Here is a 25,359-nt window from a genome sequence, read left to right on the forward strand (position 1 = left end):
CCCCTTATTCCAACTGAAGAATTAATAATAAGCACAGGACGTCTCTAGTCCACTCAAGAATGGACTACAAAAACACTGCAGAATTTATTTACTATTGCAAACTCAGCAGGTATCTAAAGATTACGACTACATTACTTCCATTCTCATCACTCTACATTGGTTCCCCATAGAGGACAGAAGTCGATTCAAGTTGGCCTGGATAATACACAAGGCGCTGCATGGAAGAAAAGCAAACTATTTTGGCACACAAACTCGTCATCTCCGGTAATTCCATAGTCTTCAAAGCTGTCTGGAAACTCACTTCCCAAAAAAAAGAAAAAAACATTGCACCGAAAGTCTGGAATGGCTTCTTGCCGGCTTTAAAAACCAACCCCCTTTAGCAGGTTTTCAAAATGAACTTAAGAACTTCCAGATTTGATCCGATGCTAATCAGTCACTAACGAGAAGGATTACTCTTTGCGGTTAATTCATTTTTGTGGTATCTCTTAAGTTATTATTTAAGGCTGTGCTGCTGCAAAATTATTTGTGTGGGGGCTTTAACTTATACTTTATTAAACAATTTTAGTTATACCCGATTGAGCCTCCCCTAACTTCACAGCCCCGTAGGCAGCTTAAGGCCAATCCCACCCTCCCTTTTTTAATCTACAATACGTTGCACTATATATTTGTATCCATACTTCAAGTGTAAATACACACTCAAACAGCCATCATAAAACACGGGCACACAGACATTCAAACACCCTACATAAAAATACAAAGCAAGTGAACTTTATTAGAACAGCAATATAAAAATTCACGACCTAGAAGCAAACAGTGCTGTGTTGCGCATCACCAACCCCAGCAGATTCTGCCCAGTGAGAGAACACTGCCGGAATGAGTAAGGTCTCTTCATGTTTTGTGGTTTAAAGAGCATAAGGCATTACTTCAAAAATATAGAGGCCCTGTAGAGAGTGATCACTTAACTGTAAGGACAAAGGCGAAATCCTGAAGGCGGCAAGAGAAATAAAAGTGGTCCTTTTGGACTTGAAATGTTTTGTGGTCTTAACAAATTATTGCAGCCAGGTGCAAAAACAGCAGAAATTCTTTTGAAGCGTTAAACATTTTCTTTCTTTCAATGGACCGTCGACAAATATTACAATTACAGGCAAATCCAAGAGTCCTATTTCAATCTAAATTCCTTTTTCCCCAAAACACAGGAGGCCGCCTTGAATTTGGAGACGAGAAAGATCAAAAAGGGCACTACTTATGTCTAGGTATGAAGAGCACTGCAGGACATCAGTGGTATCAACAGGGCTGTAACGCCAGTTTAACTCACTGAGATATATCCGCTTAAGCCAGTGGACAGGAAAGCCGACGCTGACTGGATGCAAGCGAGGTGGCTCCGGTGATACTGCTTATCATTGGACAGTAGATCATAAAGACAGGACAGACGGGATTCTGAGGGCATGGGCCTGTGGGGAGTTCACACTGAGTGCTCTGCTTGCAACCAATAATCTTAAATTGTAAGGGGGTGGGGAGGTAGTGGCAGTAGATAGTGACTTGCGAGGATTTGCTTAGCTCCTGTGCACAGATATTGGAAAGGAATGGAGGTCATACTGAAGATGTTTTAAAGCATTCAATTCCATCGGGACCTACACACTGACCCTACATACATTAAGCACCTACGTATGTGTTATGGGTGTTTGGAGAGATTCCTGATGGAAATGTGGCTGTTAGCTGGTCTCCATTACAGTACTTCATTTTGGAAGGGGGTGGGACGTATGTTTGGGTTACATTGTTGGCACGCATTTTTCTATACGTTTTTGGCATGCTATGGTAGATATACCTAGGTGACCAACTCACTCCTACAAAGGTGGGTTTATGGTTTAGGCAGTTCTTGGCGGGAGCTAGCCAAGTGTCAAGCTCCTTACCTGGAATAGTAATGATCTTCTGCAAGTAACAACAAGCATTTACAATGCAATGGTTTTGCCTTTGTTAAAGTTTGAGCTATTGGCAATGCTCTTGACATTATTTTTATTTGTTTTTTTTAACATAAATAAATGGCATTGTCATTTGCAATGCCACTAGCTTTATCTTTCGCAAATGACACCCACAAACACCTACAGAGAGCCCCCCCAACACACACCCACACAGAGCCCCCCCCACACACTGCGAGCCCCCCCACACACTGTGAGAAAACATAGCTCCAGGACAGCACAACTCCGGGCCATAAACATGCAAAGCAAAAAACAGCTGTTAAAGCATGGAAATCAGCGAATTGCATATTCTACAGCAACACATTCTGTGGCAGGTCATGTGATCACTCATTAATCCACATGTCCCATGTCCTTTGCGTGTATCTTGCCACTTATATTTTGCAAAGGAGCGACAGATATTCCCGAGAGGAAAAGAAAGCGATCCCTGTAGGGAAGCCCGAAGGGTCATTGATCGTGGTGGGTCAGTAATCCAGGGGAGGAAAGGAGAGCATGGGGATGAGGCAACACAACGTCTCCTAAAATGCGGGAGGTGGCAAGGTAGGGGGCATCGGCGCGTAAATGGTGCCAGGGGGACAGCTTCTAAAACGGAGAGAGATACACAGTGTGAAGGAGTGCACCAATTCTTTATTCCCATTGAGAGGGGCCTCGTGATTGCCAAGGGGGGCGGGTATGGGAGCAGGAATAGCTGAGGTCGATTGATACATGTAGCGCAGTAGTCGACACCTCTTCTTGTAAAGTTTAAATCCTCACTTTAATCAATTTAAAAAAACATCCTTTACAAAAGGATGATCCCCCCCCACCCCGCTCCATGAGGCCTTTGTTCACAACAACAGCTGTGAAAGGAATACATTGAATTGTGGCTGGTTAATGCACTGTCATGCAACAACAAGTAAACATTTTAAAATTAAGTATTTCAAGACATTCGCTGTGGACGTAAGCACACTAGTTTATGCTTTAAGGAAATGCATTCAAGAATGGACTCCACAGATGCATGCACACCCATGTTGGTGTTTTTTAATAGATTTCCTTAAACCGTAAAAACATCCATCCAAACGTACACAGCAAGCAGACTTTTGGGGCGCTGGGGTGGGCAGGGAAAAGCATTGCCATTTCCAACTGGTTTCACAGGCGATGCCTACTTGTTTTGTCAATGTGTGTTATTTACTTTCTTCATTATGTGACGTTGTGATTGATTCAATCAATTACAAGGATTAATTTTTGATGTTTATTTCAAGTAAGTGTCTGTAGCAGGAAAATGAAGCAGATGGTACAGTTGGCAGATGTGTCAGTGGTCAGGAGCAGGTTTACCTAACGTCAATACTCGCAAACTAGCAAGGCTGTTAACTGTGCTATCTAGCCAGGCTTCTTATTGCATTAACCCAGGCTTTATTGTCGTTACATACCTCCTCGACGTTTAGGTTTTAACCATATGGAAATTAATGTGCACTAGAAGGTAACGCCCACGACGAGCTTTGGGCATGGGCCAGTTGGACCCAGGCCAAGGGCGCCAAATATTCATAGGGCGCAACAGGGAGCTACTTGACTTAACCTCATTCAAATAGCAGTTCGTCCATCCCACTTCATCAAACGGAATTGCCAAATATAACCCACGCACGCCGAATCAGTGATCAGTGATCATTCAAAAAGTGAAAAACAAAACTGATTAACGCCTAAACTTCCTGAAACAAGTTCATTAAAATGTAGGAAGTGCAAGTGTGTTTCATTCCAATGCCCATTTACGCGCCCTTTAGCCGTGTGTATATCTAACCGAGTGTGTTTGTTTTCTAGACAGCTTAGACCTTCGTACAGAAACCTACCGGAGATGTCGAAATCCCATGCTGCCCTCTTGTGTACGCTCTCGGATCAGCCGCCTGTGCTCACTTTGAAACTACTTAGTTTCTTAGAAGGCAGTTTCTCTCTCCCTGCCTGCAGAGTTGCCTTTGTCCCCCACGCACCCTGTTGGGGACTTTTAAGACCTACTGCGCCTGCACCCGCCACGCTCATGTCAGGATTGTGTTTACCTGTCACTAAGTGAGCAACGAGAGAGTGTGCGTGTTCTTGTGGCGGGGGATTGAAAACGTAGCCCTTGTATCAGGCCCTTCAAGAGTCGCGTGCCGTTTTAGTGTGCTATCTTAAAAAAATTCGAGTGTCAGCGCACAGCTCATCGGCGAACACTAGAGACCGGCTAAAAACGGCCATAAATACCCCCTCACCCATCCCCACACACAAAATACTATCCACCGCTAAAGCTAGTCGCAATGTCTACTGATGCCAAGTTTCAAGCGTGACTAGTTGAGCCGGTCCCGTTTTTTTTCTTAGAATTCCGGAACGTGTAGTCTTATTTAACCTAGTATAAAAAAAAACATTTTAAAGGAGATAAGGCGTCCATTGACTGATAGCAAGAATACCTTTACGAGTCTATGTTCCAACGTGCTAAGTCGCGTGGTTTTCATTTAAAGGTGCTATGCATTCTGGGATATGTCGTCCTTGTTTGCTATAACTGGACTGCATTACAGCCTATAACGGGTGGTACTATAAAAGCCGGTGGTGGACAGGTGGTGTACTGCCAACCTAGCGAACTTTGGTACCTAATGTGCTTCAGGCTACCCATACATATATTGTGAGGAGTGGCCTGAAATGTGTTCTAATGGCATTGTTGCCGACGTTGATTTTTGTAAACCACGTTTCGCATTTGACTATTAATCGTGCGATTCTTGGGCAATCGTTCAACCCGCATTGCCTACAAAAGCAGATATGCACCCAAAAATATGAAATTCAAATATGCGTGGCGCCGCTTGACCGTAAAGCGCTCCGTTGCTCTAAAAATTCCGCCAATAGTCCCGAGCAGGAAGGCAGATGCCGGCAATGCCGGACCAGATTCAGGGGCATTCCCGAGAATTGGCTTTCGGCTGACGTAGCGTGACGTAGCCAAAAGCCAAAAAATCTCGGGAACGCCCCCGAATCTGGTCCGGCATTGACGGACAGATGTGTCTTCCAATGGCTAGCCTCCATTTATGGAGCTAGCCAATGGAAAACGGGGGCGGATTCCCAGCCCCATACTATACTCATTAGGTTTTCGCCTAGCGAAACGATGCTTTCGCATCGTTTTCGCCAGGCAAAACCTAAAAAGGGCTCTGCTGAAAGCGGTTAAGGAATATGGCCAGGATGTTCCAATACTGCAAGAAAAAACGCTCGATGGCAGCAGCTATGAGTTTTTGGGCAGATATGGGTTAGGATGATTTAAATGCAGGATTTGCTAGCCTTACAACGGTCGCCATACAGTGTTGCAGACCATTTCAGTTCCAGATATACATGGGTTGGCACAACTGTCAGAGCAGATATGTGAATTTGTCTGATTCTGGGTGGCATAATTATGATAGGACTTTATGTTATTGTCCCCCTGCCATTCTTCAGCGTCCCTACAGGCTTTATGCTGCGTCCTGCCTTTAGCGCCTGGAGGCTTACTTTTTTTAGATGAAATTTTAATAGTGAAATGAATAAGTCACTCAAAGAGGTGTAGCCCTCAAGCATAGGTGTGGAGTGTCTGGCCCTTTAGAGGCTTTTTCAGTCTCATTCTACCCAAGGAATGTCTTTCATCAGTGGCATCCCAATAATCAAGTGAATACTTTTTTCCTGGACCTCAAAGGCGCTTTCTTTAGTTAACTATATTTTGACCTCACAGCCGATCTGAGTAAAGTAACAATTGGGATTTTTGCCAGATGGCTCCCAGATCACGGAGGAAATTACTATGAGGGGAGGGGACTACTCAACAGTTGGGAATGCAGTGGTTATATAAATTCAGACCTCAGAGTAATCTTGAGGGAAGATATTTAACAGTATTTCTTGCCTAGCCAGAAGTCAGTGGAGTCTCAAATAACGTTGAGGGAGACCTTCAAGGCAATGGTGAAGTGTAGAGCTTTAGGTTATATCTCAAGTCGTAAATACCACAAGCAGGCCAAGACACGGCAATTAAAATCTGGGCCCTTGAACTTGTGATACCGCAGTGGGGCGTTTTTGCTTAAACTTGAGCAATTCAAATTGCAGTAATGACAACAACTATTAGACAAAGCTGAGAAGATTTGAATGACCTTCCAGAGACCGGTCTACAAACGACCTGCTAAAGAACTAATAAAAATGCCCTCTGGGCTTCAAAATGTATTTATAAACATATATGCATTACAATTTAATAATTAAATTGTGGATCACACACACTCCCAAATCGCAAATTAAACCTCTAGAGCAATTAAACATTCTCTATTCAATCTGAATCGTAACCCTCAATAAAACCTCACTCAAAGGGATTAATTTAAATTATTATATTTTTGATTTAGTAATTGCTCTTGAGATTTCATTTGCTATTTGGAGTTAGTGTGAAATCATTTATTCCTAATGCATACATGTTTATAAATACATTTAGAAAGATCAAAGGACATGTTTCTTAGTGTCTTGATATAGGGTTTAGCCCCCAGCCCCTTGATGCTAAATTTAACAAGGTAACCTAATTCTTGGTGCTCAAAAAAGAAATACAGCAGGTAAATGCCTGACCTGGAGTGGAAGGTGAATGTTCTAGGGGGTGGATCATTAATAGTCTATTAACTGGAAATACTGATTTATTAGAGATAATGTTCATTGATCTGGATGAAATATAACATACTGATTATGAATCACCTGATACCTGTGTCGTTCAGTGCCAGGTCTAGTGGGCTAATAACTTGCACTATCAATGGGTTTTCCTTACATTGTTTAGCCTATCTAAGTCACTGTTGTGGTTTTAAACTATGCCTTCAGTTTATAGTAATTGTAAGCCATTCATTCCTTTTCTTTGCGCCAATAAGAATCATACTGTCCTGTGCATTAAAATTAAAAATAGATTCCTATACCTGTTCTACGTCCACCTGACTGCTAGCAAGCACCAATACTGTTTATTTAAACTGCATTCAATGGTAAATTTATCTCAAAATGTAACATTTTGTATTGCAAGCACGTCGCTGCATGGATACTACAGTATGTTTACTGGTTTTATTTTTCTTGCATGGGCTTGCCATGACCAGATCTGGGCTTTGCAAGTGCTTGGTTTACATTCAGTTCAGTGTTCTCTTACCAAAAGTAGTCAACATATATTTTAAATGACATCTTGGATGAGTGTGAAAATAATGACAGTTATATAGGACATTTGTAGATTTTAGTTGATCTCCCCCCCCTCAAAACAACCCACACACAAACACGTTCTCTTTCTTTCTCTCTCGCGCACTCTCTCTCTGTCCGGTTCATCTAAGTGTGCAAAAATCTGAAATATTGCCTTTGTCTGCTTGTATGAATTCAAAAACAAATTGTCCTTAATTTTTATTTTATTTTTATTTTTTATAATTATTTGACAGTAAACTTATCATTACATTGGGTAAAAAGCAGAAAAGGAAGAAGGAGTCTTCAGATGAAATGTCCGATCCAGATCAGGCTCTACACCGTACTTTGAAAGATGAGGAATCCCAGGTGAGAATCAAATGTTTGGGGTGCGGTTCGGGGAGTGTTGCCTCATGAAGATGAAAATATTTTTTAGCAAAAATATTGCATTTTTAAAGCAAAAGTATTGAAACATTTATCATATTCATACATAACATGCTCTTTAAACATCTATATGCACCTTTTGACATTTGTACTTTCAATGTTAGAAATTAAACAAAACAGATTTTCTTATGGTTTTTTTTCTATATAGGTGTCTTTAAACCTTTTAACAATAAAAGGAAAAAAAATGTATTCTTCTTGAGGCACCTATATAAATATATGCAAAGTGTGTGCTCTTTTTAGATTTCCATTGATGTATTTGTTTAGCCATATATGTTTTTTGGACAAGACGCCCGTTTCATGCACTTGTTTCAAGCGTTTTACCTTTTGGTTTTGTTATTTTTCTGGACTGGGGGACACGTTTATCAGTTTGTTCCGAACCACTTTTGACTCTGAACCCACTTATTGGTAAAAAGTGTTCTTGGAGGTCTAAAACTTGCAAGTGCATAGTTTGCATCATTTTTGGATATTTGTATATACATTTCCCTACTCTGCACGCGTGAAACACATTTGGCCTTGTGCGTGCTTGTTTGAATGGTATTAATGTACTTTGCTGGCTTAGTCTTGTTTTTCTCTACCTCTACGTAGTATAGCATTGAGTACTCCTGCCACAGGGCTGGGAGAATTGTGGTATACTGTTATCATTTGTAAGTTTACTTCTTCTCTTAAGTAGAAGTATTTTCACTGTACAAAAGGTCCCCTTCCTACAAACCTCACTTAGGAACTTAACAGTTTGTTCTACTTTCTAACGCTCACCATACAGTGAAAACCTGAAACATTTGAGTGTATGTTAGAGACATAGGTGTGAAAACTGGATTGGCAGACCTGTGTGAATGCACAGCAGGTCACTAATTTGTGAGTAATCATCAAATTTTTGTTCCATGTTATTTGCCACAAATACGGGAATACCCACCATACCATATCTTCGTGCAAATTACATGTGCTCTAATTTTTTTTGTCAACACAATTTTTGTTGCAGTAAAAGCACAGTAGTATAGGTCACATGTATTGTAGCATAACCTTGGGAATCAGCCTATCCCCCAAGCCAGTACATATTTCATGTCCGTGGGCATCAGTGTAATTTGTATATACATGTTCCTCGTAGTCTGGGCCAGTAGAAATAGCAGCGCAATCAATGACAATGGTTTGAATTAAAGCTCCCCCAGGAGCGTCCCCCCACCCTCCAACACCCATTAACTGTCCCAACTACAGTCTCTCTCACCCTCCCCCTCTTCCCTTCTCCTCTCTTCAACATTGCCTCCCCCCCTAGGCGTGTCATGATGCAGCCCCCATCGGGTTGGGAAAGGGATGACTGCCGTATTCCTGCCTCGCCAATGGGTTTGCGGATATTATGTGGTAAGAGGTGGCTCTATGCTCAGGATAGAGCATCTACGTGCAATCAATTAGTGCAAGACGACATACTTCCACCTTGGTCTGCTATGGTGGGTGCATCCCAGGGCTATGTGCAGGGGACCATCCATCCCTATCTTCGGGTAGTGTGAGTTCTATAACCAATCTTTCCCAAGCCCTTGCCCTCTCTAATGCCGGTTCATTTCCTGTTCTATGTGCCATTTGCAGTTTGACCTCCCCCTCGCAACGGGCCCACTTACTGAATTCCTGCTTCTATTTATCTATATTGGGGCCTTTGTTTGCTTCCCACTGAGAGGTTATGGTTCTTTTAGCTAAGAGGAATCCCAGATCAATAAATTTACTAGTGATTTTGTTTTTTGAGGTGCGGGGAAACCAGTGGAGCATACAGTGCGCCATAGTGGGTTGTATGTCCCTATCTGTAACCGCCCTCAACGGTGCTGATACCCCTTGCCAATAGGAATCTAGCGCCGGGCACACCCACAACATGTGTTTAAAGTCTGCGTTCCCCTGCGCACATCTTGGACAGGCTGCAGACTGGGCTGGAAAGTATTTATGCAACCGGGCTGGTGTCAGGTATGCCCTATGTAGGATGTGAAAATGCACCAGCTGGAATCTCGCATTACGCGTACTCCTCCAGGCTCCCTCCACTATCCCATCCCATGCCGGATCTGGTATCTCCATTCCTATGTCCGCCTCCCATTTCGCCTTCAACGTTGCCATTGGTGATAGAGCCTCGTGAGTCATGCGCCTATATAAACATGAGACCGCCTTGATTTTACCTGTAGCAACCACAACGTATTGGCAGTCCATAGAGGTAGGTGGTTCTGTCAGGCCCGACTTCCAGTGTTTACGAATCGCTGTCGTGAGCGCGGCATGCACCAGGAAATCCCCCCCCCCCCCCCTGGGCAGTTAAAAAGGTCCCTGAGGACATCAAATGGCAGCAGATTGCCGTCTTCGTACAGGTCTCCCATGGTCGCCAAGCCCTGCTGCTCCCAGTCCTCTAGCCTCCTCCAATTCCCCCGTGTGGTAGTGTCCTGCACATCGTTAATGGGATATCGGGCGCATAAGGGATCGCTATACCCCTCGCCGTAGATATCTGTGCCAACATTTACGCGCTGTGGCAAACTCCTAAGTGAGTTGCATATCTCCAAGTGGGAGTCGCAGCACTATACGAGACAGTACCAATAGGGGGGGCCCATCAGTTCTCTCATGGCTCCCTCATCCCTGGTGGCCCTTGCCACCCATTGTGTAAGCCATTGAAGTTGAGCGGCAAGGTATTACGTCTCAAATCCGGGACCGCTAGTCCCCCCCTCTAATGAGGGTCCTGAGTGCCACCCTGCTTCTGCCGGAACCCCACAAGAAGGAAACGATCAGCCCCCAAAGCCTCCGAAAGTAGCTCGCCGGAATCCAGATCGGAAGAGTCCCAATGAAGTATTGCAGGCGCGGTAGGGTCACCATTTTGAGAAGTGCCACACGCCCCGCCACGGATGGAGGGAGCGTGCTCCAGAACTCAGTTAGCTTTGGCACTCCTAATCGCCTTTCCCACATTTCCATCTAGGATATCTCCACGTTCGTGGTAGATTACTGTACCCAAATAGAGGAGACTTCTCTCTTCCCAGATCACCCCCTCTACAGACCGCAGACACTCTCTACCTCCGCGTTTCGGAAAGAGGCACAACTTTGCCCTATTAACTTTCAACCCGCTACCACACTTAGGGCTCTCAGCAGCGCATTCGCTCCACGCAGGGCTCTCCCCGTATCTGCCAAGAACATTAATAGGTCGTCCACATAAAGCGCGATATAATGGACCTTCCATATACGTCCAAGCCCTGATATGCTTGTCCCAGGCGAGCATGCGCCGCAAGAGGCTCCACCGCTATGGCGAACAACAGCGGGGAAAGGGGGCAACCCTGTCGTGTGCCCCTTCCTACCCTGCACGCCTCGGAGACCACCCCTCCCGTTCTCACCCTAGCTGTGGCATCTTTGTATAATAAAGCCATCCAGCTCACAAAATCCGGCCCCAATCCCATCCGATTCATGACATGGAAGAGGTACTCCCATTCCAAACTATCGAAAGCTTTTTCGATGTCTACAGGAAACACCGCTGCGGTATCCACCTCGTAAGTATCCAATTCCAACACATGTAGGAGCCGTCGTATATTAAGCTCTGTGTTGCGGGCAGGGATGAAACCGGATTGATCGGCATGGATCAGCGCAGACATGTGGTGCAGCAGCCGAGTCGCTAAGATTTTGCTCAAAATTTTGTAATCCAGATTTAACATGGATAAAGGGCGATATGACATTCTATCCCAGTGTGGTTTGCCCGGCTTCAATAGCGGGATAATGATCGCCTCCCTGGTGGACTCCGGCAACCTGCCCAACTGTTTGGTCTCGTTATAGAGCCACGTCAGCCGAGGCGCCAGGAAATCAATATGTGAGATAGAATTCCACCGGAAGACCATCGGAGCCCGGCGTTTTGTTCCACGCCATACTTTTAATTGCGACTCGCACTTCTCTCACTTCAATGTTCCTTCCCAGCTGTTTCGCATCCTCATCCCCCAATTCTGGCAAATCCAGACCCCTCGTAAAAGTCTGTAGTTATTTCTCTGATGGAAGGACCCTACTACGGTAAAGCTCTGTATAGTAATCAAAAAACAGCTCATTTATCCCCTGCTGGTTAAAGTGGGCCACCCCTGCCTGGTCTCGTAATTCAAGGATAACAGAGCCGCGCCGGGCCGGATTAGCCAGCCAGGCCAAAAGGGCCCCTGATTTGTCCCGCTCTGCGTGCGCTCTTGTGAGGTAAGCTTTGTAGTCAAAGCATTGTAGGCGCTCCACAGTTGCCGCCACTGCTTCCCTAGCTGCCAATAAGTCGTCCTGTTTTTCTGGCTGCTCGGGGCTCTCTATTTCCAGGGCACACAATTTCTCATCATCCCGTTTGATGTCTTGCAGCAATGTTTTCCGGGCCCCGGATGCCGCTGAGATACAACTCCCTCTCACCACTGTTTTATAGGCATCCCATTCAGTGAGCACCGATCCCACAGACCCTGCATTAAAAAAGAAATAGTCCTCAATGGACGTGGCTATAGTGGCTCGGAATATCTGGTCTTCAAGTGCTTCGGGGCGCAGTCTCCAGGTCGGTACTCTGGGGCGCGGCCGGGACCACCTCGAACCGGGCTAACAGTGGGTTAGGGTCTGAAATAGTGCGAGTGAGATATTCGCTATTGATAATTTCGCCATGTACCTCAGGAGAACAGAGAAATGCGTCCAGGCAAACATGCAATTCGTGGAGGGCGGAGAAAAAGGAGTAGTCCCTATCCAATGGGTGCTGTACCCTCCATGTGTCAATCAGTCCCCAAGTCCTCTGCCAGGTGGAGCGCTCCACTGCCAATTTTCCCGCCGGTGCATTCGGTAAGGGTGGGTGTGAGCGGTCTAAATCAATGTCTGTGACCCAATTAAAATCGCCCCCAAATAGTAAAGGCCCTACTAAGACTGATGCCAATTTGTGTGACAGTAATGAGGAAGGCCGGTTGGTCTACATTAGGGGCCTATAAGCATCCCAGAGTTAAATCTCGACCATCCAGCTTCCCCTGGAGTACCACGTATCTGCCCTCTGGGTCTATCAATTGCGAGGTGCACAGGAAGGGAATCCCAGCTCTTATCCAAATTAGGACCCCCTCGCGTAGGCCGAGTAGGCAGTGCAGTAGACTTGACCAACGCCGCTGGAGAGGAGCGCCGCCCCTTCCTTTACAGTGAGGTGGGTCTCCTGGAGAAAGGCAATTTGTATTCCCCTGCGTGTCAAGAAGGAGTGTACCTTGTGTCGCCTAGTCATAGTATGCCTCCCCCTTACATTCCACGTAAGACATACCTATCCTAATGTGGGTCCCATTGCAGACATTGCTCTAGCTCAAGTTCCATCTTAGAACGCCCCGACATGCCTAGGTCCCCTGAACCCAACCCCACAAATAAAACAATACAAACATCCCCAACTCCCCCTCCCCAGGACAGGCATCCAACTTGGCATCCCCATCCAAACAAAAGAAAGGCACGTACAAAGTCCAATCTGTTTAGGCTGCCTGGAACTCCGATCCAAGAACCCCAGAGGTCTCCCCGGCCCCCACCCCACTCCTGTGTGAACATTCCGTACTCCGGTCCCCCCATCACTTCCTCTTCACTCCCCGACCGCCCAGCCTCCCACCAGGCACCAAGTCCCCAGGCCCAGCAGGCTACCCCGATACCTCACAAAGCCAGTTTGTGCAAGCAACTGTTCAGTCAGCCAAAGACTTCATCTGCCGTTTGTGGGGTGACTCCTGGCATGTCCGTTTCTGAGAGCCCATGGACACTGCTGGAGCTGGGGCTCTGCTCTCCACTGCCTGCATGCTCTGACGTGTTGCTGGTTGGACTAAGAGCCCCCTGGCTGATGGCTGCAACCGCCTTGTCGCGTTCCTGTCGCCAATCTGCAGAGGAAGTTGGGCGTTGCCTTGGCATTGTGGTAAGGGAACTGTGTCGAGGGGGGGTCGCGGCTGGTGTACGCTCACCCGTTTCTGCCCGATCTTCCAGCCAATCCCAGGCTGCTTGAGGCATAAGGAAGAAGTGCGTGTTTCCATCAGCTGTGACCCGCAGCTGAGCCGGGAATAGCATAGCGTAAGGGAGATGTAAAGTCCTCAACTTCCGCTTCACCCCCAGAAAGGATGCTCTTTGGCGCTGCACGTTCCTGGTGTGATCCGGGAAATTCATTATCTTGCTGTTGCCAATTCTCAAATTCTGCGCCTCCCTGGCCTTCTGGAGGATATAGGCGCGGTCCCGGTAGTGTAAGAGTTTCGCCACCATCGGGCGCGGCTGCACCCCAGGTTTTGGAGGACGTGTCGGAACCCTATATGCCCGCTCCAGCGCGAAAAAAGGGGAGAGACCCTCAGGCGCCACTTCCGTCTTTAACCATGTCTCCAGGAATTGCACAGCGTCGGATCCTTCCTCCCCTTCCGGAATTCCCACAATGCGGAGATTATTGCGCCTAGAGCGCCCTTTGGTATCCTCTGCTCGCACCTCTAGTACGCGTACTCTCTGCACCACCTCATTGAGCTGCGCTCGCAGGGTATCAACCGTGTCCGGGATGTCTTTCACGGTCTGCTCAGTAGCCGCCACGCGTTCCTTGAGTTTCCGGTGGTCATCTTTCAGGAGGGAAAGGTCAGATCCAATAGAGTCCATCCGTTTCTCCAGGGCCTCCCTCGAGGCCATGATGGCCTGCATGATGTCGCCCAAGGAAGAGTCCCGCGGCTGCGTGGAATCTCTGCTCCCCGACGCCAATTCCTCGTCCTCCATGGCGTGATCTGGGTCATCCAGTCGCAAGACTCCGAACCCTTTCTTTCTGGACACCCTGCCCAATGTAGGTGGTTCAGTGAATGGCCAGGCTCTCCGCACCTCCTCACTCGTCACGCCGCTGGGTCCTTACGTCCACAAGCAATGGTGTAGTAGCTCCCCGTCAGAGGGTCTCTTGCAGGGGTCACCTCCTACAGCTTCGCGTTCACCGCCCGACAGTAAGTTCCCTAATTCTGGTGGCCCGTGGGATTCGTGCTCCACGCCTCGTTATTGCGCACTTGTGTCCAACTGCTGTCCCTCAAGAAGCCAGGCAGGTCTCCTCCTTCTCCCCGCACTGACAAACGCCTCTCTCTTCCTCAGCGTTAGGCGGGGATCTGTGTGGCCTCACAATGGGCTAGCTCCGGTGTTCTCTGTGGCGCGATCCAAGCAGAACCCCTTGACAATCCGACTGTTAGTAACAAGCCGCCAACTGCAGCAATGGTCCTCCCCTCCACGCAGCAGGCTGTGCATCCCTGCCGCCGCCGATCTTCAGAGCAGTCCCACACAGTCGCGCTATCACCTACTCTCAGGCGCGATATGTCTCAAGGCATTTCGCGGGCGCCGCTATTTTAGGGTCAGGCACTCCTCTGCCTAGTCCCTCACCAGTACTCGCCTGCACAAATTATCCGCTCCCTCTCTCTGCTGCCGAATGCGGGCAAGTGTCCTGCTCCTACCGCTCACCGCACCGGTCCACAGGCTGCGTCCCCACGGCCACGGGGATCCTTGGTCAGGCACTCTCCTTTCGCGCTCCGGCCGCCGTTTTGCAGAGAAGCGCTGCGCTCAGCGAAAGTGACTTTAGGGCACAAACGGGTCTCCGAAATTGCTCGCCCCCTCCACCAGGTAGGGCACGATATCGCGAGGGATTCGTTGCGGGGTCCAGGAACCGGTATAATTGGCAGAATACTTGCGGGAATAGGGTGGCTGCGGGGGAGCTCCGGGATCCGCTGCCGCCTACATCGGCTTCCAAGCCACGCCCCTTACATGTGCTCTAATGTATAATGTTTTTTACATTAACACAGACGGGTGCCGCTTCGTTTGTGTGTGACGGGGCCAAAAACTTGATTTACGAGGAGCATTGTTCTACTGAGGCGGAAAGGCTGAAAGGCGGCACCGGGCGTGAGGCATCAGCGGGGCTGCGAGCGTGCGGGGACTTCAATACCCAGAAGTCCCTGCAAGACCGACGGATAGCTTCCGGTCCGCTCTCCCTGCTGGCCCGCCCCCTGCCCATCACGCCCACTATATCAATCCTTCAAACTCCCGCAGCGCGGGACGCAGCCAGGGCGAAGACTGGGCAAAGACAGGGCCGTTTCAGGCCGTTACAGACCGATTCAGACCGGACCGGGCCATCCCTCTTGGCTGCTTATGTAAGATTCCTAGCTGCGCTTCTGCTTAACTAAAAACCATCTATAGTTTAAATAATGTCTGTCCGTGAAACTAGGAGTAAGTCTACCAAGTCCTCTAAAAAGGCTACAGGCACCCTGGACGATTTTATCACGAGGACCAGTCATTCAATCGATAATGAAATAACTAAACTCCAACATAGAGTATCCTTGGAGCTGGAGTCTGCAAGGAGACTTTCTACAGAATTGGCATTAAAGAAAAAATCCTCCCTAGGTAGTATTGCCTTCTCAAAAACTCCTGAGCGCACTACTGGACCTACACCAATTATCACCTTGGTCGATGTTCACTCTACCGCTAAGGAAGTATCCCCCTATACTAATCTTGATCTTGCTCCCACGGGGCCCTCTGTCAGTACTGTATCTGAAAGTCTTCCATCTTCAGATCCACTGGCAGGGAATAACGAGGGTACTAAAAATGGTGAGAAGCATAATGTATTGTTGGAAATAGAGCCAACCAAAAGCCAGGTAATTGTTAAGGCACCACTAAAGCATAAGAGAAAACGGAAACATATATCAGCGTATGCAAGGAAAAAGGCGAAGGTAGCCCTTAGTCAAAACACTATAGGGGGTGCCCCACAAACACCTAATGTAACTACTCCCAACAATATGTCTGACCAAGCGCCTTTAATTGTACAAAGCGTCATTGATAGCATAGAAGAGCAAAACTCGGTCATAATGGCTGATCATTCTGTTAATGAGGGCCAGGGAAATTTTTTGAACATGGTAGAACAGGAAGGGGGAAGGGAAGAGTTTCTAAAGCTGGTATGGGAGACGCTTAAGAAATTACTTAGGCCATTAGAAGTTAGGTTAACTGGCATCGAGAATCAGTTGCTCGAAGTAGAGAAAAGTGTTATTACATTATCTAGCTTAAGTCTTAATTGCACTGATGTACCCATAGCGTCTATGCAAGTACCAGCTACTGCTACTGCTCCTGTGATACCTCCGAACAAAAATCCAACTAGCATACAGCAGCAAAAAGAGGGACCAGCAAAAAGCATAAATACAAAAACAGTAACAAATACTACAGCCAAACCGAATTTATTACCCTCTAATTTGGCATCTGTAAATACTACTAACAAATCCTTGCTGAAGGGTCACGCTCAACAAAACGTCTCAGCTGACAAATGTTGCCATCACACACTCTCCTATCCCCAACACTCCGGTTCCACAGAAATTACCATCTAATCTATCCGCTAATTTTCATACTGCCTTAACTAGTAATAAACCCATATCTGATAGATCCCTTGCCAATGTCTCTAACAAGCCAAACTATCAATCTGGCCATGCTTATAAGAACTTTAAAGGAGGGTATATAGATTTGCCACCTGATGCTAGCCCATTTGTAATTGTTCTTACAGGGGTACCTGCACTAGAAAACCAATATGAAGAGAATGTTCAATCTCTAAAAAATAAAGTGATCTATTGGTTAAATTCAAATAAACCCATTCCGAACCACATGAAAAGCAAAATCCTCATGGTACGTAGGGTGCCGTGGGTAGGACCCATGGCTAAATCAATTATGGGTGACTGTATAGTCATTTCTTTTGAGGAACCCCATAGTGCTGAACAGATTTGCAAATGGAAATCATATGGAGACACATCATCCATTGAACCTAGGCTCTTATCGTTTTTTTACCCTCCACCCAGGCCTATACAATATGGGTCTAACTGGAATATTGTCAATCAATACCACGGTTATGCCCCCAACCTGGCTAGACAGGCTGATCGAAATATGTGGTCTGGTATTCCCACTTTTAATAGGTACAGTTGTTTAGACACTGTCGACTGACTTGGGACTATGCCAGATTGTATTCCCAAGTTATATGACACCTACTGTACACTTGGTAACGAGAATTTTCATCTCAGAGCAGACAAACGAATGACTCCAGATGGCAAGGGAGTGGAAGATAAGATTAGTAGTGGAATGTGGAACCATCAGAACAAGGAAATGCTTTTAGCAGCTGATAAAGTATGTCACGACCTGGATGAGGGTTGCTTAGATGGGCAAACTAATACTGTGGCAAAAGATATGGTCATCGAGGCAGAGAAACAAACTGCCAACTTACAGTTAGGTAGTGTATATCACCAGCCGGTATTAATGCCGGCCTTCGATGACCAAACCTGCTTCAGTAGCAGATTAATCCCACGTTTGCTTGTTCTGTCATGGAACATTGCTGGTAAAAATCTTAAGGATCCTGAATGGGCTGATTATGTTGACACTAGTGACCTTTGTCTATTGCAAGAAACATGGGCAATTGATGTTCCACATAGGGTCGGATACAAAACCTATGGGACTGAGGCAGTTCAGTCTGATAGGGGGAGACCGTCAGGGGGGTTGATCATATGGCTTAAAATCTCCCTGGTTATGAGCGTTGAAAGTATAGATACAGGAACCCCCGATATTCTGGCCTTAAAAGTTGTACCCCCAAATGGAAATGAATGTTATATTGTCAATGTCTATAATAGACCTCTTGGCCATTCCAAGGTTTCACCTACTCTGGAAACACTGGACCTCTTTCTAAAAAAGGTGGTTGGAGAAACTCCGGTAATCTTGGGAGGTGACTTAAACTGTAATTTTGAACCTGTTTCTGGTATCAATGATGTCTTTGAGGACGAGGACCAAGTGTACAAAATTCCCCAGCTTGAAACCTCAAACCTTGTCAAGTGTTCCACTTTGGCCGTCCAACTGTTAAGGCTAACTGCAGATCATGGACTTAGAACATGTAACGGCCGCCTTCCTTCTGACCTGACAAAACAACCAACTTTTGCGAAATCTCATAGTAATCTAGATTTTATACTCGTTTCGCTTAGTATTTGGCATTATTTGATTGACCTAAAAGTGGCAAGTAGGGAGGAAAGCGATCACTATCCTTTAGAACTTTACATTGATGTGCAAATGTTTAGTGATATTATTGTCAACCCAGCTACTTTATCAATTGAGACCACCAATGGCAAAATGTGTGAGGAGTTACACATAAATAATAACAGACGTGCAGTAAAATGGCCCTATATTTTGTCTGATGGTAAGGCCCTAGCATCGGTGTACTCTCTTTTTGAGAAAATGTTTGGACCTACAGCTGGACAATCATTTTTACCTGTTCATTTTGATCACTTCGTCGAACTTCACAATGCTTTTTTCAGTGAACTAAAAACTTGCTTGACAAAAATGCCACGGAAAAAGCAACAAAATATAAGAGTGAGTAGCCACGGAAAACTATGGTACGATCATTCATGCAGGCTGGCCAAGAAAAATCTCTTGCTTGCTATTAAGAGTAAATCAAAAGGAGTCAAACTTGCAAGGGAGGCATATAAGTGCGCCCAAAAAACATCAAAAAGACTATGGGAAGAGTCGATTTGGGCTGAAATGCTAGTTGCTGCAAAAAGTAACGACAATGTTGGCTTTTGGAGGCTGGTGGCAAACGAGGGGCACGCAGGCAGAGCTGTGAAAGACACATTTTTGGATGAAATGACATGGGTGAACCACTTCACTTCCCTCTACAGGCAATATGATGGTGATGTTAACAAGATACCATGGTCCTCTCCTATTATTGAACCCCTTGATTTTACACTGGAGGAAACAATGAGGGCTATTAATGAACTAAAAAACAGCAAAGCACCAGGCCCTGATAAAATACCGGGGGATCTATATAAACATGACATTGAAGTATGGGCTCCCTATGTAAATCGTTTGTTCAATGTTTTGTCTACAAGTTGTCGCTTTCCAGATAGTTGGCGTGCAGCGGAAGTTGTGTTCATCTTCAAAAAGGGGAACAGACTGGTACCTTCAAATTATAGACCAATTAGTCTAATTGACACCCTGCAAAAACTTTATGCCAAACACTTATTGTTTCGGATTAATGACTGGCTGGAAGATTCAAAAATAATCTCCAAATTCCAAGCTGGCTTTAGGAGCAAGATCAGTACCATAGATCAAATATTTAGATTTTGTTGTTTGATCTGGAAGTACGTGCAGATTAGGAAAGGTCATTTGTACGTAGCTTTCGTAGATTTGAGAGCTGCATTTGACCTTGTCCCTCGCAACTTGCTCTGGAGGACCTTAAGTGAATTAGGCCTGCCAGGGTGTCTTTTGGCTCAAATAGTCGAGTTGCATGCTGGAAACTATGCAAACATCAGGTGGGGTCCAAATGGTGAACTGACGCGTAACATCCCTATTGAACGTGGGGTTCGCCAAGGGTGCGTCTTGGCCCCTACCTTGTTTTCCTTGTTTGTTAACGATGCTCCCGATTATCTGAATGGTTGTACTAATGATTCCCCACAGCTTAATGGAGAGAGGGTGCCTGCGTTGCTCTTCGCGGATGATACCATTCTTATATCCCAGACCAAGGAGGGACTCCAGGCACTCTTAAACTCCTTTAGCAGTTATTGCACGATCAAGGGCTTGGAAATAAATGCTGATAAAACGAAATGTATGGCATTAAATCCCAGCAAACCGGACAGAGGGTTCCTGACTTTGAATGGCCAGAAATTAGGAACTGTGGAAAACTTTTCCTATTTGGGTGTTGCACTTGACTCAAAATTAAGTTGGAAAGCTCAAATTGAGAAAAGTAAGGTATCATATGCCCACAACGTGAAACCAATTATATGTAGATTGAACGCTAGCACAAGCAAGAGTGTAACCCCTGTCTTAGAGCTTTTCAAATTTAAAATCCAATCTGCTGTGTTGTATGGAGCGGAGATATGGGGACCCTGGGTAAGAGATAGCTTTCAGGGCATGGACAATAAATTCATGAGAGCCATTGCAAGGGTCCCGAACAGTACACCGTTAATACCCCTCCAGCTCGATTTGAACTTTAAAAGAACAGATTATTTTGCCATTATAAAACCATTAATGTTTTGGGTTAGGTTGTGGACTACCCCAGAATTGTTCGAATATAGAAATGGCCTCCAAGAATTGCTAAATCTTGATTCTTTTAACTCTATTCAGTGGCTTGTGCACATTAAAAAATGGTTCACGCTTCTGGGCCTGTACTCAATGTGGGAGAATCCTGATAACCTACCGGCTTTCACTAAATCTATAGTAAAACGAGCTTTTTGGTCTTATATGAGTGATAAGCTAGTACATGGAAGTAGAGTCGGGTCTCTAATTCAAGACTCTTTATCCTTTAAAGATGAATTCCGCTTTGAATCCTTTTTGGATGAAATAGAGCCACCCATTGCAAAGTCCCTTTATTTGAAGTTCAGATATGGGATCCTGATGCTGAACTATAATACAGAACGTTGGTCACAGAAAAGACTGGGAGACCTGAATGACAAAAGCGGGTGCTGCTCCATGTGCTTAAACCCTTGTATGGAGAATGAGGCTCACATGCTGTTTATATGTAGTGCTTACTCGAAAGCCCGAAAGAAATGGCTAAAACCCATGTGCACTCTCCTAGGAACCAGATCCTGTTCCACAGCATACAGGATTATAAAAAGCAATACAACTCAGTTTATTGTTTTTAGCATAAGTAGGTTCCTCTATGCTGTGTATATTATTCGTAGGAAACGTGGCCAGATACTCTGAGTGGGACATCTGTATATGCTTACAAAAATCTGTAGCTAAAATGAAATGTGTTTTAAATTGAGGAGGTGAAAAATATTTCTCGTACCATATTTTAAGTTTAGTGTCCTAAAGTGTTGCTGTATGTATGTTGCTATGATTCCTTGCTATGTTAATGTATATATGTATCTTTTATGGCCAAACTGGCCGAAACAAAGAAATAAATAAATTAACACAGATGACACTTATGTTACATTATTTTCTTTTTATTTGTATAGCGCACAACTCACCCGGGAGGGTATCCTCGTGCTGAAGCAGGACCTGTATGGATTAATCCTGGGTCTGGGCTAGGTGTAGAGAAGTCTTCAGTTTCTTGCTGAATTCAAGAACTAATGGGGACGGTGTGTGTGAGAGTCCGGCTGAGCCGTGGTTTGTTGGTAGGTTTGTAGAAGTTTATGGTAGTGAAGGACATGGGGCCATTGTTGTGTAAGGCTTTGTATGTGTGCATGAGGAGTTCGAAGATTGCTAGTTTGTGTATTGGGAGCCAGTGGAGCTCTTTGAGGTGGGAGGTTGAGTGTGAGCCATGGAGTTTTGTATGGTCTGGAGCCTTCTTGTCAGTTGAACCTTGATTGCAGTATAGACCAGCTTCTAGGTGAAGAGGGCTTGAGTAATGCTTCTGCTAGTGTTGTTAGGAAGCCATTTGAAGATCATCTTGAGCATGTGGAAGCAGAAGACCGAGGCTGCATTCACTTGGCTGGACATGGTGAGTTGGTTGTCGATTACTATTCTGAGGTTCTAAGCTGGGCTGCTCGGAAGGATGTGTTTCCGAGTTCAGGCCACCAGATGGAGTCCCAGAGCAAGGTGTCTTTGCTGAAGATTACTACTTCCGTCTTGTCTGTGTGTTGAGCCTGAGGCAGTGAGTGTTCATCCATCTTGCGACTTTGGTCATGCAGGTAGAGAAATTGGTCAGGGTATTTGGTATCTTGTCTGAGATGGAGAGTATGAGCTGGTGTCATAAGCATAGGATCTGTGGGCGTGGATGATGCTGGTGAGTGGGCTCATGAGGCATTGAACAGAGTGGGGCTCAGAGAGCATCCTTGTGGAACTCTGCAGATGAAGTTAACATATTATTATTATTATTCTGAGTTTTGTATAGCGCCTGGTTACCAAATAGGCATCCCAGCGCTCTATTGAGGTAAACTGGAGGTAATAGGGAAGGGGTGGGAGCCAGTGCCAAGGGTTGTGGAAAGATCCACTAGGAAGAGGCCTGCTTGTCACCTCTGTCCATGATCATCTGGGTATTGTCCATGGTGGCAGTGAGGGTCTTCTCTCTACTGTGTGGGCCTGAATCCGGATTGGGTGATGTCATGGAGGTGATTGTCAGTGAGATGGGTAGCTAGGTGTGTTTGTCATATTGTCCTTAACTTTTGCCAGGCAACGTAGCCAGGAACTAGGCCTTTAGTTGGCTAGCGTCTGGTCGGGTGAGAGTTTCTTTTGAAAGTATTGTGATGTTTCCAACATCCCAGCAGGTATGTGGCTGTGATGGTTGATTTATTCAGGATGAGGGTGAGGGTTATGTGTGAGAAAGTGCCCTATTTCTGCATGGTAGCCTCCACTTTTTGCTTAACTGCTAATGTGCTTTAACCTTAGTGTGCCCTGGACTCCGGCCAATCAGGTGCCCAGGGCCTATGTTGTTTCCCTAAACCTGTATTAAAAACCAAACCCTATTGGCATCTCTGGCCACTGGTCAGCCCCTGGTAAATGGTACCATAGGTACTCAGGGCACTGTGACCAAAGTAGTCGTCTAAGGGCTGCAGCACTTATTGTGCCACCCTTAGACGCCCTGTATCATTACACTAACACACTGCCTTTGCAAGCTGCATGTCTTGGTGCAGATCATAGTGAAGTGTTGACATGGCCCCCTCACCAACGACCTCGCCACCGCCAAAGCCAACCTCCAGGAAGGGATGAAAGACGTCGCGGAATGGATGAAGATCAGCCGATTGAAACTGAACTCAGACAAGACTGAAGTCCTCATACTCGGATCATCTCCCTCCGCCTGGGATGACTCCTGGTGATCCCCTGCCCTGGGCACCGCACCCAAGCCAACAGACCACGCACGCAACCTGGCCTTCATCCTGGACTCCTCCCTCACGATGATCAAGCAAGTCAACGCAGTCTCGTCATCCTGCTTCAACACCCTGCGCATGCTCCAAAAGATCTTCCGATGGATCCCCACCGAAACCAGGAAGACGGTCACCCAGGCCCTCGTCACCAGCTGTCTGGACTACGCGAACACCCTCTACGCTGGAACCACAGCCAAACTCCAGAAAAGACTCCAGCGCATTCAGAACGCCTCAGCACGACTCATCCTGGACATCCCTCGCCACAGCCACATCTCTGCCCACCTGAAAGACCTGCACTGGCTCCCCGTCGACAAGAGGATCACGTTCAGACTCCTCACCCACGCACATAAGGCCCTCCATGACATGGGCCCGAAGTACCTCAACAGCCGCCTCCCATTCTACACACCCACCCGCCAGCTCCGATCTGCCAGCCTCGCCCTCGCTTCCGTCCCACGTATCCGCAAATCCACCGTCGGAGGAAGATCCTTCTCCTACCTGGCAGCCAAGACATGGAAGTCCCTCCCCACCCACCTACGGCTAACCCTGGACCATCTCTCCTTCAGGAAACAGCTCAAGACCTGGCTGTTCGAACAGTAGCGTTCCCCCCTCCTGCCCCCCCCCACCCCCTCAGCGCCTTGAGACCCTAACGGGTGAGTAGCGCGCTATACAAATTCCATTGATTGATTGATTGAACCCACTGCCCTGGCATAGATAAATCTCCCCTCTAGCGAGTGCTCTATACTATTGGTGAGGGTACAGGTGCATGAGCCCTGTACCCCTACAGTGTCTAAGTCCATTCTTAGACATTGCAAGTGCAGTGCTGCCATTAAGAGTATATGGTGCTGGGAGTTTGTCATTACGAACTCTTCAGCACCATAATTGCTGCACTGAAAACTGTAGTTTGGTATTAAACTTCTCAGCACATTAAACCCACACTGATGCTAGTGTGGGATTTAATGAAAAATGCACACAGATGGCATCTTAGAGATGCTCTCTGAAAAACGACCTCCCTATAGAGTCTAGGCTGAGTGGCTGCTTTCAGCTCTCTTAAATACCAAAGAGGATGAGAGGTCTAGAGTGAGTGGTAGCACAAAAAAACTGTGAGGCAAGTGGATAATAGAGTAGCAATTGGCTGAGATATTCCCATCAAACCACCCTATGTTGGCGGAATCTCATCATATGGGATGTTTGTGGAGGCACCCGACTCTACCGCCCAAACCATCAGCTGATGGTGCGGGAGTGGATGAAGATGATACACTCATGCCAAACTGCTGCTCTTAAGGTGGTGATGAAAGTGTACGTGCAGTGCTATAGTGAACAAGTTAAAATTAGCAACTCAGACAAAAACATTTTATTAAAGAAAGTCTGAGTGTTAATGTTAAAAACACGCCAGGTAGTTGGAACTAATGACTACACTATGGCGCTGTGCAGGTGGTCAACATGTTTCAGCCTAAAAAGACGTCTAGTCAGGCTTTCGTCAGGACCAAGTTGGTAAGCTACTGCCACTGGAATACAAGTGTTTTACAAAGCAAAATGTGAAAGTGAGAAAAGAATTGCATAATTAAAGATGCGAATAACTACCATGAACTTGGAGCCCCAATGTCCATGCGTAAGAAGAATGTTCTTTTACAATCCTGAAACAATATATAAACAAGATCATGTGCATTAGAATATATACCACATGCTCACAGAAAAAACGTGCACCACTCAATAAACAGGGTCAACAGTGTCCCGTTTATCACATAAGTCAACTTACTCATTCACAGAACATATTTCATGTCTGTAAATACTCACCACGCTCTGCGAGGAAGTGGACCTCACCTCACCCGGCAACCGCTCGGGAATATGAGGCCCCGCTCTGAAGTACATAAGAAAGCAAAGTATACAAGAAATTAAATGCCTTCTGCTATTTAATGCAACAACTGTTGTCAACACCCATTAGCTGTAGACTTGATTTACAGAGACCATCACCCAACCTCTCAGAAGCTGGACAATCATAATTGAATAAATTGATTTAAGACCTGCAGTGACTCCCTACAGCAAGAAAGGAGCTGCCAAACGTAAATTTTTTA

At 46.1% G+C, this 25,359-nt stretch overlaps 1 protein-coding gene across 2 annotated transcripts in view; it reads left to right on the forward strand.

The window, feature by feature from the left end:
• CHD9 (chromodomain helicase DNA binding protein 9) overlaps window positions 1–25,359 on the forward strand; it is a 2,123,706-nt gene that overhangs the window by 375,291 nt on the left and 1,723,056 nt on the right. For both annotated transcript variants that reach the window (XM_078670246.1, XM_078670247.1), the window contains exon 6: window positions 7,355–7,466. In XM_078670246.1, coding sequence (XP_078526372.1) covers window positions 7,355–7,466 — 112 coding nt within the window. The remainder of the gene's footprint in view (window positions 1–7,354; window positions 7,467–25,359) is intronic.

The sequence above is a fragment of the Lissotriton helveticus genome, chromosome 12 (genome assembly GCF_964261635.1).
Source record: "Lissotriton helveticus chromosome 12, aLisHel1.1, whole genome shotgun sequence".
Classification (NCBI taxonomy): Eukaryota; Metazoa; Chordata; class Amphibia; order Caudata; family Salamandridae; genus Lissotriton; species Lissotriton helveticus.